The sequence below is a fragment of the Rhinatrema bivittatum genome, chromosome 10 (assembly GCF_901001135.1).
Source record: "Rhinatrema bivittatum chromosome 10, aRhiBiv1.1, whole genome shotgun sequence".
Lineage (NCBI taxonomy): Eukaryota > Metazoa > Chordata > Amphibia > Gymnophiona > Rhinatrematidae > Rhinatrema > Rhinatrema bivittatum.
This window is the reverse complement of record NC_042624.1, coordinates 101,015,902-101,030,880: the sequence shown is the minus strand read 5'-3', so window position 1 is coordinate 101,030,880 and position 14,979 is coordinate 101,015,902. Positions and strand designations below refer to the sequence as shown.

At 36.7% G+C, this 14,979-nt stretch overlaps 1 protein-coding gene across 1 annotated transcript in view; it reads right to left on the bottom strand.

Annotated features, from left to right (window-relative positions):
* Nucleotides 1-14,979, bottom strand: part of JAK1 (Janus kinase 1) — a 169,851-nt gene that overhangs the window by 47,887 nt on the left and 106,985 nt on the right. Inside the window, 4 exon segments of the mRNA XM_029618043.1 lie at nt 3,770-3,925; nt 6,387-6,493; nt 10,056-10,245; nt 10,744-10,867. Coding sequence (XP_029473903.1) covers nt 3,770-3,925; nt 6,387-6,493; nt 10,056-10,245; nt 10,744-10,867 — 577 coding nt within the window.

Sequence of the window (14,979 nt, the reverse complement as noted above, 5' to 3'; positions counted from 1 at the left end):
TAAAAACGGCCCGCTCAATTAACGAGTGTCCCATTTTCCTAACCTGTAGTTGTGCACAGGTTAGGAAGATGGATGCTCATAAACTGAGCGCCTGTTTTCCTAACCTGACTGCCGGCAAGTTTTTATTTATTTATTTTAAAGGGTGTCCTCTTTTTGTTCTTCCGACTTAATATCGCCACGATATTAAGTTTGGAGGAAGTACCGAAAAGCAGTATTTTCTACTTTTCTGTACACTTTTTTGGGCTGCCTCAAAAATTAACGCCTGCTCCGGGCAGGCGTTAATTTCTGAGGGTAAAAATGTGGGCATCGGGCGCACATTTTATTTTTTTTAGTCGGGGAGAATAGCTAATAGCCTCATCAACACTCATCTGCATATGATGAGTGCTATTAGCTTTGTGGGGGGGGGGGGGGGGAGGAGGGGGTTGGACGCGTTAATCCCCTTATAGCATAAGGGGTTGTGGTCGCACATCCAACCACTGGTTAACCAGTGCGCTCAGCTGAGCGCACTGCATTGCATCAGTTTGTTTGCTTTTTTTCAGCAGGTAGACAGCCCCAGCCCCTATCTTTTAATTTGGTTTTTTTTTCCATGAGTTTTTGATTTTATTTCACTTAAAATAAATTAAACTATAAACAAAATAAAAAAACAATCAAACAGAAAAACTAAACAAAAATATATGTATGTGGACACCTCTAATAAATCTGTCTTGTCCCTTGCTCTATTTTAGCTACTATAGAAACATTTTAAGTAGTTAGTCATGAATCTGCCTCAAATATTTTGTGATAAGTGCAGACAATACATTTTTAATAACAGAAATAGAATGATTTAGTTCAAAGTTTTAAAATTGCTGACATTTATTTACAACTCAGTAAACACAGATCCTCTTCCTGATGATCCAGTTCCTGTTGAGCTGTTGCACAATCTCTTTTTTAAAATCTGAATATCTTTGCTGCGGTACCAAAAGTGGACAATGCCAAACAATTATTATGTGGTTGCACACTGCATCTGTATAGTGCTACAAAGCCTTAAGGAATGAAAATAATGGTTTAATAGGGAGATGAGTTTTAAGAGTTCTTTTGCTTTGTAGTATGGCACTAACCGTTCTTTCTGAGGTGGTTCTCTAGTCCTGTGGAGTATTACATTAGGATACAGAAACTGCTTTTGGATAGGATCTTACAGGCATCAAAATGAAGCTTGGAAAACCAGGCTCATCAAAATATAACTTTTGCTCAAAATGTTATTTTATCCCCACTTCTATAGAGTTATACATACTTGCAGAGAGGCATTCTGCAGTATAATAGACATTTCAGTTAGCTATACTGGAATTCTTCTTTAGTTCCATATTGTCTCATTAATTCCCATAGAGTTGGCCCATGGAAGCACTTTTCAGCATATTTATATGAGGCAGTGTGGTGATTGAAGTGTGGCCAAGCAAATTTGGCCTTTGTCCTTAGTTTGAGTTCACATAATTAAAGAATGCTCATTTTTGCTTCTTCTGCCCAATTCCAGATGTTGCTGACGTCAGTAAGATACTCCACATTTTGGAGAAGGATTAATGATGTTTATGCAAAAATTAAAACTAAGAACATACTAAATGAACCAGACTGGGGACCAACCTAAAAAATCATGTAAAAGCAGTTCATTTACATCGGATGTAAGAATGTTAGTATATAAAAATTAAAAATAAATAAATAAATAAAAATTCTGTTTCCTTGAGACACAGGATCTCTGGGATGTGTTATTTAAACACAGGATGAAATTATCTTTATTCTCCAAACTCAATGGATATCTTTTGTTCGTGAATTTTTCTACATCCTAAATTAATGGGAATTAAGCACTTAAGAGATTATACTGAAGTTTTAGTATAGTAACATAGGGACAGTTTCAAACCTGTTGCATTCTATAGCCTCTCTTCACAGACGTTATGTATTAGAACGAAAAGGTTTCACATAGGCCTACAATGATTAGACTAAAACAAGATATCTGACCATCTTATTCAGACTTCTTCATAAAATTTGTTTGGTTTCCCCCTGTTCCATTGTAAACCGGTACGATAAGACCTGGTCTTGAGTATCGGTATAGTAAAAGAAGTTAAATAAAATAAATAAATAAAATAAAAATGCTAGCCCTTTTTTTCCATTAACAACTTTTAGTAGTTAAAAGTTAGTTTATTTCTTAAATATCGCTATTTATTATTTTAAAATTATTTTATTCCGCCTATATCAGTGCAACTATGCTAAGCAGATTACAAATGAACATACACAAATAAAATACAACAATGCTAAAACATACGAACATAAACAGATGATGCCATACAACCCACTATACAGTACTAATGGTCCACCAAATTCATATTTTTCATATAGATCATTGAGAACTTCACTATGAAAAAGCATATAAGCAAATTAATCAAAGCAGGATATGCCAAGCTGAGAATATTACATCTGCTGAAACTTTTACTAACAATACAAGACTTCCGCATTTCTTACAAACTCTAATATTCTCAAACTTAGACTACTGCAACTCCCTATTATTAGGCCTATCCTCAGGACTACTAAACCACTACAGATACTTCAAAATGCCTCTGCTAGACTTTTACTAGGGACAAAGAAATTTGGCCACATTACCCCCTTGCTGATAGCACTGTATTGGCTTCCTGTACAAGCCAGAATTCATTATAAAGTATTAACTCTAATTTTCAATATCATCAACAATATTAACCCATGCTTATTAGGCGTACACTTCAACATTATACACCACAAAGAACCTTAAGATCACAAAACAAAGGACTTCTAAAGGTACCTTCTATTCAGAACACACACCAAATGCAAATAAGAGAAAGAATGTTCTCCATAGCAGGACCCAAGTTATGGAACTGTCTGCCAGAGTCATTTCATCAAATAACAGAAATAAAAAGTTTCAAGCTTGAGCTAAAACATGGCTCTTTATAAATGCATATGATCTAACGTAAAATACCAATATGCTGATAACTTCAATGTTAATATCAGATATAATGTTATCGGAATGAGCATAAGGACCGAACAACGCAAATTGTGTTGTTAGTAGAATTAGAATTTTTATTTGCTACTGTGTTGACTGAGAAAATGTATGAATAGGTGCTAGATTAAATATTTGCCAATGTGTTGATGGGTTGACTTAGAATATGTATGGATATGATCTAGAATATGCATTTGCTGTAATGTTGACCTAAAATAGGAATGTTGGCAAAGTATGTGAATGTCGATCAAGAATTTTAATGCTGACTTTGTAAACAGTTGTGATATTCTTTTGGAACGACAGTATATAAAACACCTAAATAAATAAATAAATAAATAAACAAACAAACAAACGGGAACACTGAGATCAGCCAACAGAAAAAAAAATTATTCACTAAACTGAGGGGCTATTTGAGTCACTTATCAGTCTTCAACTGAATAGTAGGAACAATACTATGCAATGTCCACATCAAAAGGTGTTCGAAGTGGTCCTATAATAGAAAGTCCACAACTGACAAGTTTCTTGCAAATGAACAGTCTTAAAAGATGGAATCAAAAGTAACTGCTTTTCCACTGACCTCAAGGTACGAGAAGGTTTATAATTTGAAAACAAAGCAGTGAGATATGATGGCCCTTGCCCCTCAATAGCTTTAAATACCTTAGAAAGTATTTTACAGTGTTGAAGATGCTTCACTTACATTTCAAGGCAGACTGCTCCAAAGCCTTACTACAATTACTCCTTGAAATGATGAGAGAAAATAAGTGAAACACTTGCCAGGGAGATGTCTCTGTGGCTAGGGTCTAAGACTTTGAGGATGACTTTGATCTCTTTTTCTGCAATACAGCCTTCATCATCATTTTCATTATCGTCTTTGTAGTTCAACTTTCCAGCATAAATCTGGGTTCTTGTTCCTCTTCCAAGATGATCCAGCTATCAAATAAAAACAAGGTTAGTATTTTCAAGCTATGGTATTAAGCCAGATAACAGGTTTTCTCCATACGTATCAACCTTCCAGGGTCGACATGTCATATATGATATGAAAATTCATTTTTGTACCACTTTGTAGTGGTGTACAAATGACAGATTTGAGACAACAGCAAAAAACTTCTTCCTCTCACTCCTGTATAACCCAGTCCCCACTCACAAAAAAACATTTGAAAAATACACTGAAGTACAATTTAGAAAAACAAAACAATATTTTACTTGTCTGGATGGTAAGCATAGCTCCAAAATTCTGTATTTGTGAAAGCATTAATGTAAAACAAGGCATCGAAGACTAGGGTCTGCTACTGCCTGGACTTCCCAACTCCTCAAGTTTCAGATGTTCTGAAGTGCTAATTATAAATGTGCTTTTGTTAAAGAGCAGTTTTAAAACAGATGTTTTCCATTAATGTAACTTTTCACATGTATGGGACTGACCACTGTAAAACATACAGATTCCTAAAAACAGTTTCATAACTTTAAGGGGAACCATGTGTTCCTGTGGTTTCCTGCAGAAATCTCCACTTTTAACATTCAGTACTGTATACACAATTGCAGGGCACCTCACTGCTCTTTCTGCCTGTATTTAATTGCTTCGGTCATTTATGTTTCTCCTTTCAGTCCCAAGGCCTAACTGCATCACTTTAGTGATAGGACAGGATTCCCAAATCTGGTTTCCAGAGTCACTGCATAGAGCAGCGCAGTCAAGCCCAGACACTGACCCAACTGCTCAAATTTCAACCTATAAAACCACACACAGCCAAACTACCTTAGTTCACATTGATTAGTCTCTTTTTACAAGTATGATGTTAATGTCCTTTTATTCTAAACATTACAGAAAATAAAAAAATCTGAGGCCAATATTCAGTAGGCCATTTAGTGGACAAGTTATCTGGCTAAGGTTAGCCGGACAACTTGTCCTGTATATTCAGCGGGGTAAATGTCCCACTAAATATACATGCTTAAAGTTATCCGACTACATATAGCTGGATAACTTGAAAACCTAACCAGATATTTTGAATATAGCCTGTTAGGTTTTCAAGTTATCCTGCTTTGGGTGGCCGGATAACTTCCTACTTAACCGGATTTCTTCAAAGACAACCAGTTAAGTAGCTGTCAGTCTCACCAAAAAAGAAAGAATTCTAAGGGCTTGTGGCCGAATTGTGAGCTCCCCCACCACCTTAGACATAAACGGCCCTGTCAGGCCCAGCAGCCCTAAAACAAGCACAATCCCTTCCCACCCACCCCCGCCACCTTTCCTGGTTTCATTAAAAAGGTTGCCATTGGTACCCCAGCTTTTACCTCACCTCCCCAGTCAAATCATAAACTGTCTCACCCCGCCCTCACCCCCGGACTCCCCTATCATACCCCCTTCAATGGCCATAACAGATCCCTGCCGGGAGCAAGGGTCTTACTCATCTGCTCCTGGAGGCTCCAGCGCTGCTTCTAATAGGCAGCGCTGGAAGCGTAAACAGAGCTGCTCGGAAGCAGGTCTACAGTTATCTGGCTAACCTAGCTGGATGTATCCAATATACAACTAGGTTAGCCGGATATCTCAGCCCCTCCCAAGAACTCCCCCGAAACGTCCCTTTTTTATACAGCTAAATTATAGCCGGATAAGAGGCTGAATATGTAATGTAAGCCTTTTAGATTGACCTTTCTATATTTCTGGGCAAGCAAGCAGAACACTGGTTACGGTTTTTCTCGCCCCATAGTGGGCAATTTCTTAAAGAAAATTATTATAGAGATTTTCTATGGTTGTCAGGTTTTGTTTTGTTTTGTTTTTAATTTAATAGGCTTTCAAGTGTTTTGGTTTTTTTTCATTGCAAAAATCTCCCATTTTCCAACTTGCTCAGAATTATTCGCCAGGGGTGGAGAGAAGAAAAAGGGGGCAGAAAATCACCAATGGCTTGCCAAAGTCTGAAAAATCCTTCCTTCAGGAGGGCTTGATAACATAGTGGGAGCGCTACCATGTGGGGAAACTCAGGTGCCAATCCTCAGTTTGGGCCTCCATTTCTCAGGCAGTGCTCACAGTACTGGAAGGGTGAGTCAGGCATCACTTTATTAGCAACAGCGAGGCACACCCAAGAGATAAGACATGAAATAATTAAATGAATGGATGAAATCTATGCACGTTTATTTTCCTCTGATGAGCATTGCACGCCCCCTGGGAATGCCTCCTCTTAATGTGCCTAAAAGTGAAATAATGTGCATACTTTTAGCAGAACAATTTTCAGACGGCCAACTTAGGAGAGTAAAATGCATTTTGCCTGTGTGAATAACTTTGAAATTTGCCATCTTAAATAAAAGTGAACTGTTATGCTCCAGTTCACATTGACAATGCTTATTATTGCTTATGAAACCATCCATTAGTGAGCTGTAAACAGAAAGAAATTCATGAAGGACTTACTTGACTAATTTCCTCTTTGAGGATTCGATGGAAACTCAGTTGGCTGAGAGAGTACACAGGTTGCCATTCCTGGGCTTTCTTAGTTGCCACTAACAAATTGGAGATTTCTGTAAGAAACCCACATCTTGCCGTTACTTTGCTTTAAAGACCAGGTTCCTGACTTCAGTTATGCCTCAATCTAATCTTTACCACTGTGTACAAACAGGTCTTGTTTTTAGGATATCCATAATGAATATGCGTATGATATATTTGCAAGCACTGCCTCTATTGTATCTCATACATATTCATTGTAGATATCCATACAACCAAACCTGTTTGCGGCGCTCGTGGACCGGAACTACCTACCCCTGGTCTACTTTATGTATTCATTTATTTAAAAGGATTCATATCTTATGCCTTCCAAACTTTGGGGCGGATTACATAATTCACACACATAATTAAAATACAACATTACTTGGTGGGTTACATAAATGACATACATGATTAAAATAGAAATGCGTAAAAATCAAATACACAAGTACTGTTACAGATGCATTGGAGCATGAAGCCTAGAATGAGGGCAATAATAAGTGGAAATCAATCTTAATAATGTTGTAATAAAAGCTTTGGAGCTAACGATGCAGAAGGAATATAGGGTTAAACTGTGTGCTGTGGAAGGCCTCTTTGAATAAATGGATTTCCAAAGCTTTCTTAAATTCTTTGGGGGTCTTTTATGGAATATATAGAGAAGGGAAGTGAGTTCCAAAGACTGGCCCTGAGTTAGATAAGGCTCTTGCATGACTGACTGACTGTCTTGTATTTCGTGGAGAAGGAACTTCTAACAGATGAGAACCAAAGACTCCTTGTAGGGATACAGAGTTTGAGAACTGAGCTGATCCAGGGTAAGACAACATTGTTAAGAAGACAGTGTATTAATGAGGCTAATTTATACTGTATGTGCCACTGAATGGGTAGCCAATGGCAAGATTGTAGGACTGGAGAGATGTGATCATACTTCTTGGTACCGGTAAGCATACAAGCTGCTGCTTTATGAGTGAATTGAAGTGACCTCCTAATAACATTCTGTGGAAGACCAATGTCTAGTGAATTACAATAGTCTATTCCTGGGAGAATTAGTGTTTGAAGGACTGTTCATAGGATCCTAAAGTGGCTTCAGATGGCAAAGGAGCCTCAGTTTGGTGAAGAATGAACAAATGATTGCTTTTACCTGTTCTTGTATGGACAGAGAGGAGTGGAGAATGATAACTAAATTGCGCACTTTCTGTGTTATGCGAAAGATATGGTTGTGAAAAGATAAGGTTTTGGGAATCTGATAGCTGGAAGAACAGCCTAGATTTATTATTTCAGTTTTATTGCAGTTGAGAGCCTATTGTGGGAGAGCCAAGTGAAACAAAGCAAGTGTTGGAAGACCAAGAGGATTTTAAGGGAAAATAGAACTAGAAGTCACCAGCATATAGCCTATAAGACAAACTCAGAGTGGAAGTAAATGGTAGAGTGGTGTAAGGTACAAGTTAAAAAGGTAAAGATAATGGAAAGTATATTGCACCTACTGCAATTATCAATACAAAGTCATCAGCCAAAGGGGGTAAATAGTCTACCTCAAAATGTCCTTATACATATTCACATATTTATTGCATAATTCAATTATAAAATGCTTGCAAAGAATGGATGGAAAACCTTGGACTTAAACTAGAATGGTGAACTAGAGGCAGCCACAGTTAAAGATTTTTTCTTTGCAGTTTAAAGGTTTTTCATCATACTGTGAAGGAAATAAAAGTTTACAATCAATTAAGTCGAATATAAGAATGCATGTTATTAAATCCAAGTGAAGTTAAGCTACCGAGCTGAGGAATTACTACAAGAAATGTTTTTATCATACAAAGTTACTACAGATACATCACGTTGCCGATGTAGGAAGGGTTGTGCTAAGACACTTTCCTCTGATGAAGCCTATAATGGCGAAACAGAGGCCTTTGTAGGGACAGAGAAAAGTATTGGACTTTATACAATATAAATCTGTCAAAGGATTTTACAAAGTATCCTTTATCTGAACTTTACTCTAAATGTATCCTTTCATTGAAAGTGCTTTACATATAACTCATTCTTAGTTTAAAGTACATGTTTCAACTATTCCATTATAATATGTACTAAGTTAATTGCACAATTATTGTTCTATAGCATTGCACACAATATTTTTAGGATTGTTTTTATGGTTGGAGTGAATGGGTAATGATTGATTAGGGAATGGTGTGTGACTATTTGAGTGTGGGTTTTGATCTCAGGTATCTTTTTAAGCATTGAAACAATATGAGATATATATATTTTGACACTGTGTAATAAACTTGTATTACAACAAATTCATATCGATAGTGGTGGTGTTACTTTCCCAACTATAGGATTCTTTTGTGTGTGTATATATATGTGTATATATGTGTGTATGTAGGTTCAGGCTTCTTTAAACCTTGCAAAAAAAAAAAAAAAAAAATCAACCTTTGTTCTACAGGAAACTAATGTCTAATCAACAGAAAGCCACAATTCTATGTTCCTCCTCTTTCATATGAAGTTCCGCTGCATCTAGCATATATATGTATAGGAAGAAACGCAGCAAATTTTTCACAACTCAAATCAAAGTTTAGAAAAGCATTCTGTAAAAATGATGTTCATTGTTATACTTAATCCAAATTGCTAAACTTCAGCTTGATTTTAAGAACACAATATGGCCTCTATACTACACATTTTTTCCCCTACAGACTTAATATGAGAGAAACCCTTTAGTACTTCGGGGCAAAAATCTTTAAATTTAAGGTCATTTATTTTTTTTGTACCCATAATATAAACAAAAACAATACAAAATAAGTTTCATGTTCCTTGTGTATGTATCTGAGTGTGTATGGTTTGTTTGTTTTTTTTTGAGACAGTAGAAAGGGTTAAGTACATTCTAAGCAGGGATGTAAATATCATTTAAGAAACTAAGCTACTGAAATTTAAACAGTTAATCAGTTAAATGATATGCATCCAGAAGAGCTGCCTGCAGCTGCAGGGTGAGGGGCAGGAAAAAGGGAGCAAGGAAGCCATGTCCCTCAATGTGCCAACCCTACTCCCTGCCTCACCCCCTCCCCTCCAATAGCATTTTCACATCCCTGCGTACTCCTCCTGCCCCTTCCATGATGTGCCCACTTGCTCTCCCAGGTTGGATAGTAACTGCGGGCCAACCTCAGCAGTTCCTTGACTTCTGGCAGCAATGTTAACGTTTCACTGATTGAATGGTAAGACTTTATTTACCATTTAATCGATTAAATAGTTAATATTTAACATTTCTAATTCTAAGTTTTAAAAATGAAAATCAAAATAAATGTTAGGTGAATAATATAAAATAGATTTATCACCCCACATACCTTCACCTGTTCTGGTATCCCAAGAAAAAAGTGATATATCTTTACTTTATTGCTTAGGAAAACTTTTATGGTATGGTCATTATTCAGTTATAAACATTTTAACACATTGTTGCGACAGATAAAAAGACTGCTAGGAAATATATATTACTTTTATTTAACATATTTAACCAAATGCTGATGGGCATGCAAACAGAAGAACATGATAACACTTCAGTACCTTTTACGTAAGGCATGAGTATTTTCTCACAAAACAACACTTTAATAAAGATGATACCTCTTGGTTTTGGGGGACAGCATTTTCTCAATGTAAAGCTCACATTGTCTGTCCGAAGAATCTGTACTTTTAGATGGTCCATCAATGCTTTTAAAGATGAAAAATCCCTGTCTGAACCATTCAGACAGTATCCATCTTGCTTCACTTCAATCTGGAAGTTCTTATACTGTTTTGAACTTCTGAACGTACTCTGAAAAAAATAAGTAAATAAAATAAAAAGCAAGAGTTAATTTAGCATATAAAAGTCTGCAAACACAGCAGATTAAATTCATGCCAATACACTTTCCCTCATTTCTACCAATACCAAGATAGAACACAATGCTTTTCTAAACTTGGGCAAAGATAGTTATGAAACTTTCCATTCTTCAGGTCTCATATTTAAATAAGAAATGTATACAATGAAACATTTATATCAATTTTTGGATTGCACCATATACTGTATGTATGCTAGGTAAAGTTTTTACCGAGCTCTGAGAGCTGGGTTCACATCGGCGCCATTGGAGAATATCACCCATACGTAATGATTAATTCATGCCTGCTTGTGGATGGAGAAGTTATTTAACCTGGGATTTGTGCAGGAATAAAGTTAGTATTGGTATACAAGACTAGAGGAAGCTTCACTGGCCTTGTACATAAGGCATATCTCTTTTCTACTATCTACAAAACATGTATTATCTTTCCCATATACCTCTGATGTTTCTTCACATGTTACTGTCATGAGAATATGATCAAAGTCTGTACAGCTCCATCGCAAAACGTACATCCCCTCCTCATTTCCTTCTTGCTTCAACTTATTGACTGCATACTCGTTGCTGAAATGCATGAAAGTAGAGATGTGAGAACAAGCCAATACTCTTGCAATCTGCCTAATGTCTGAAACATCACAAACATTCCTAATCTAGATTTTTTAAAATAATTTTTATTCAGCAAGGTGCATATTAAAATAGTCAGCGCAACATTTCCTGGGGGGGGGAATATATATATATATTCCAATGCATTTCAGCATGACTAGAGGGCATACAACTATACATTAATTTGCAAAGTGCATAGTTGCCATTTGAAAATTTAACAACATAACCGCACCTCATTCCTAACCCATGAGAAGGTATGTACCCCATCACTCATCCTTACATACCTTCCCCCCTACTCACCCACATCTGCACTGTCATCCACCAACCAATTAACCAGTATTGTCTGCAGCATATACACCCAAGACCATGAGAGGGAATCAACTCGCAAGGAGCCATTCATTGTCAGTTACCAATCAACAGCATAGCCACACTGTGATGATGACCTTTGCTCTGAGCATCGGAAAAGTGGATTATAAATATGTCAATATAAATAAACAACAGCCTTATTTTGTCTTCATAAAGCATAGATTAACAATGTTCTTTAAAGAAAATATACCAATGCTAGATAAGCTCCCCCAGTAGCCTGTGAAAAACATGTAAAAATAAAAATGCTTGAAAGGATGTTACTAATAAGATCTGTAGTACTAGCAGACACAATGTTTTCCAACTCTGTACTAATATATATAAACCCAATAATATTTTTTTCAGTTTTGTTACGCTGCTCAACTAAAAATTACCCAATATCCTCCTTTCATGTTTTCTTCCTCTTTTGCTCCTTCTAATCCTCTTACTTCCCCATGCCTTTGTTCTCTTTTGTCACAGAAAGAGTATCAGGAAAGACAACAGATTAGTTGAACAAATGCTAATGAAGAATCTGGCTGTGGATTCTAAGGCTAACCTGGCCAGAAACCTTCCTTAAAGTGGCCCATCAGTGATACATTTTGCTAGGCAAAAGTAAAGACCTCCGATTTGTTCTCCAGCTTATACCTGGTACAATTTACTGGTTAAAATATATTTGATTTCCTTAATTATTTTTCAATCCCATTACTTTTATATCTGAGAAAGGGACCTATGTGATGCTGTATTATATCACCTTTGGATTAATCTTACATTGGGTAGATAAAAAAAATCTTAACCTACAAAGAAAAGAACCCAGTCCTATTTCACAGAAACAATTATATGTGACATTCAGAAAGTGTTCTTTTTGAAACTGGTAATACAATAGTCACTGTAATAAGCTGGATGATTGTCTAATATAGATAAAAATATGTTTTGAGCTTTATATCTTCACTATGTAAAAGCTGACTTATGTGAAAAAGATACTGCAACCAACAAACGGAAAAGACATGAGCTGCAAGTTAGAGTTGATACATACATGGAATCCTGAGGCCTCGTTTTTAGATAATGCCATTTAATACTAATGAAAAAATTAATAACTGGTTAAACGTCCTAACAAACATAGGGCTGATGTAATTAACTGAGCATTAAACGAGTATGCTGAAATTCAGCATGCTGTGTAACGCACAAGCTAATTCTTTTAAAACTCCCGATGCAGTAAGCTAATGGTATGCTAATGCATCGGGAGTTAAAAATGTGCACAAACCAGAAAGCATGCAAAAGGAAAATGGCTCAGTGCACAGAAAACATGATTTATCTGCACAAAAAAATGCTTTCTGCATAGAAGGTATTTTTTGTGTGCAGAAATCATACTTCTGGTACACAAAGCATGTTTTCTGGTTATAAAATACTGACTATAGGTCCCAACCAGAACTCTTGCTTCTGCCTATAGATTAACACTAGCACTGGAAAATTACTCCACCTCAGACAAGGAGCAAAATTCCAGTGTTATGCCTTCATTTGTATGGGATTTCCATGCAAGGGTATAAGCAGTGCATAAAGTTCTACGCATACATTTTTTGTACACAAAACTCCGTACTATATCAGGAATACAGCACTTATGCTTATTATAAAGAGATTTTTTTCTGTAGACAGCAGGATGAATTATCTATTAGATGTGAAGGATGTCATTCAGCAGCATCAAACAGTTTTGAATACGTGCAGGAGTTCCCATATGGGCATTGCCTTGTGAGCTCCTCAGTCTATATCAGAGCTAAATCTAGCTATGTAGTCAACTCTTCAGGGAAATGAGTGGGTATTCCATGGCTAATTCATCCTGCCATCTTCGGAAAACATCATTTATGGAAGCAAACTTGCTTTTTCCTTCGATAAGAAGCTGAATTAGCCATTACATGAGGGGAGTCCTAACATGAAGGCTTCAGCAGAGTATTTATTTAGTAAGCAACCCAAACCCTACTATGGATAGTAGACTACTGGTTGAAAAGGCTACATAAAACAGTTGTCTGAATTTACTGTCACAGCTTGAGAATTTGTCCAAACAATAGTGGAAAGTACAGACAACCAAGTTGCAGCTTTTCAGATGATTTGCTATGGAGACAGCTCTCAGAACAAAAATGATGACTTGATGAGCCTGGAGAAAGTCTATAACCAGAAGACTAACGAATACACGACAGTGTGTGATACAACCTACTAGCCAGCTGGACAAGGAACAAATGGCCACTGCTACCCACAGAGCAATGAGCTTGTAAAACACAGACGATCAGCCTGGTAATGTGGTACAATTCTGTTCCAAAGATAGGGGATGTCCCTTTCACAGAGGAATGAATAAAAAACCTTCTGTCATCCATGCATATGGCATGATTTTGGTGAAAATAAGAGATCACGAGAAGAAAAGCAAGATGGATGTGGAGCACCTTCTGTAATGAAAGGACTGGAATTGTTGACTTGTCTAGTTGAAAAGAACGTGACAAACACCATCTTGCAGGTAAGATTTTTCAAGAGGTGAACATTATCAGCTCGACTATGAGATCACGTAATAAGAGGGGGATTCAAAACTGGAGGATTTAAGTGCCAGCAAAACCTCTGTAAAATGTGGAATATATACAATAGTGAAGTAAGAACAGTATTTCCAGTACTTGAAAGTTGCTGTGGCTGTAAGGCATCAACTTTGTTGATGAAGCACTGAGACTAGCTGGCAAAAGGCGAAATACGTACTGAGGCAGATTCTTGGTAGAACAGGTGAAGGGAGAGAGAGAGGTATCAGAATTTACATAACATTTACAATGAAAAATGTAAATGGCATGGAATCACTCACACTTATACACATTCACACTTCAATCTTAAAACGTTGTATTGTAATACGTTATTAATAAGCACTGTTGTACGAGACAGCAAACATAACCTGATCAATTTTCTCTGACATCGGTGATTCTATTACACACCCTTATGGCTATTATGCATTTACAATGATGATTAAGATATTTTTCTATCATTTTCCTTGTTAAGAGTTGTAAATGGCATTATGCCATAAAGGTGTGCAACATAATTACTGACATGGTGGTGAACAAGAGTTTTTTCAAATATTTTCTTTATTAAGATTTGTAAATGGCATAATAGCCATAAAGGTGTGTAATAGAATCACCAATATCAGAGAAAATTATTCAGGTTATGTTTGCTGTCTTGTACAACAGTGATTATTAATAACGTATTACAATACAACGTTTTAAGACTGAAGAATGAATGTGTCTAAGTGTGAATGTGTCTAAGTGTGAGTGAGTCCATGCCATTTATATTTTTCATTGTAAATGTTATGTAAATTCTGATAATAAAGTTTGTATATTCTCATTCATATGTTTGCTTCAGTGTCAAGAAGACACATATGGGCATACAGAGCCCCATCAGTTTAACTAGATTCCCTCCCAATGGACAGCCCTATGCACATGTCTTGAACAAGATCCTCTTCAGGTGTTTATAATGGGCTTATGGCTCCAGCCGTTCTCTGATGCAGAGAGACACTCTTGAACTGGGAGCCACTGCACCAGAGAACATTGAAAGAATCAATGAAGCAGGGGCATCAAGTGTGCCAATGATGCAAATACACAAACAGTGCAGTTGCATCAAGTGTGCCAACGTTAGCTATGATGCAGATGGAAAAATGATGCAGGAGCAAAGCAGCGAAGTTTCAGACAGTCCACTGATGCAGATGTATAGATTGC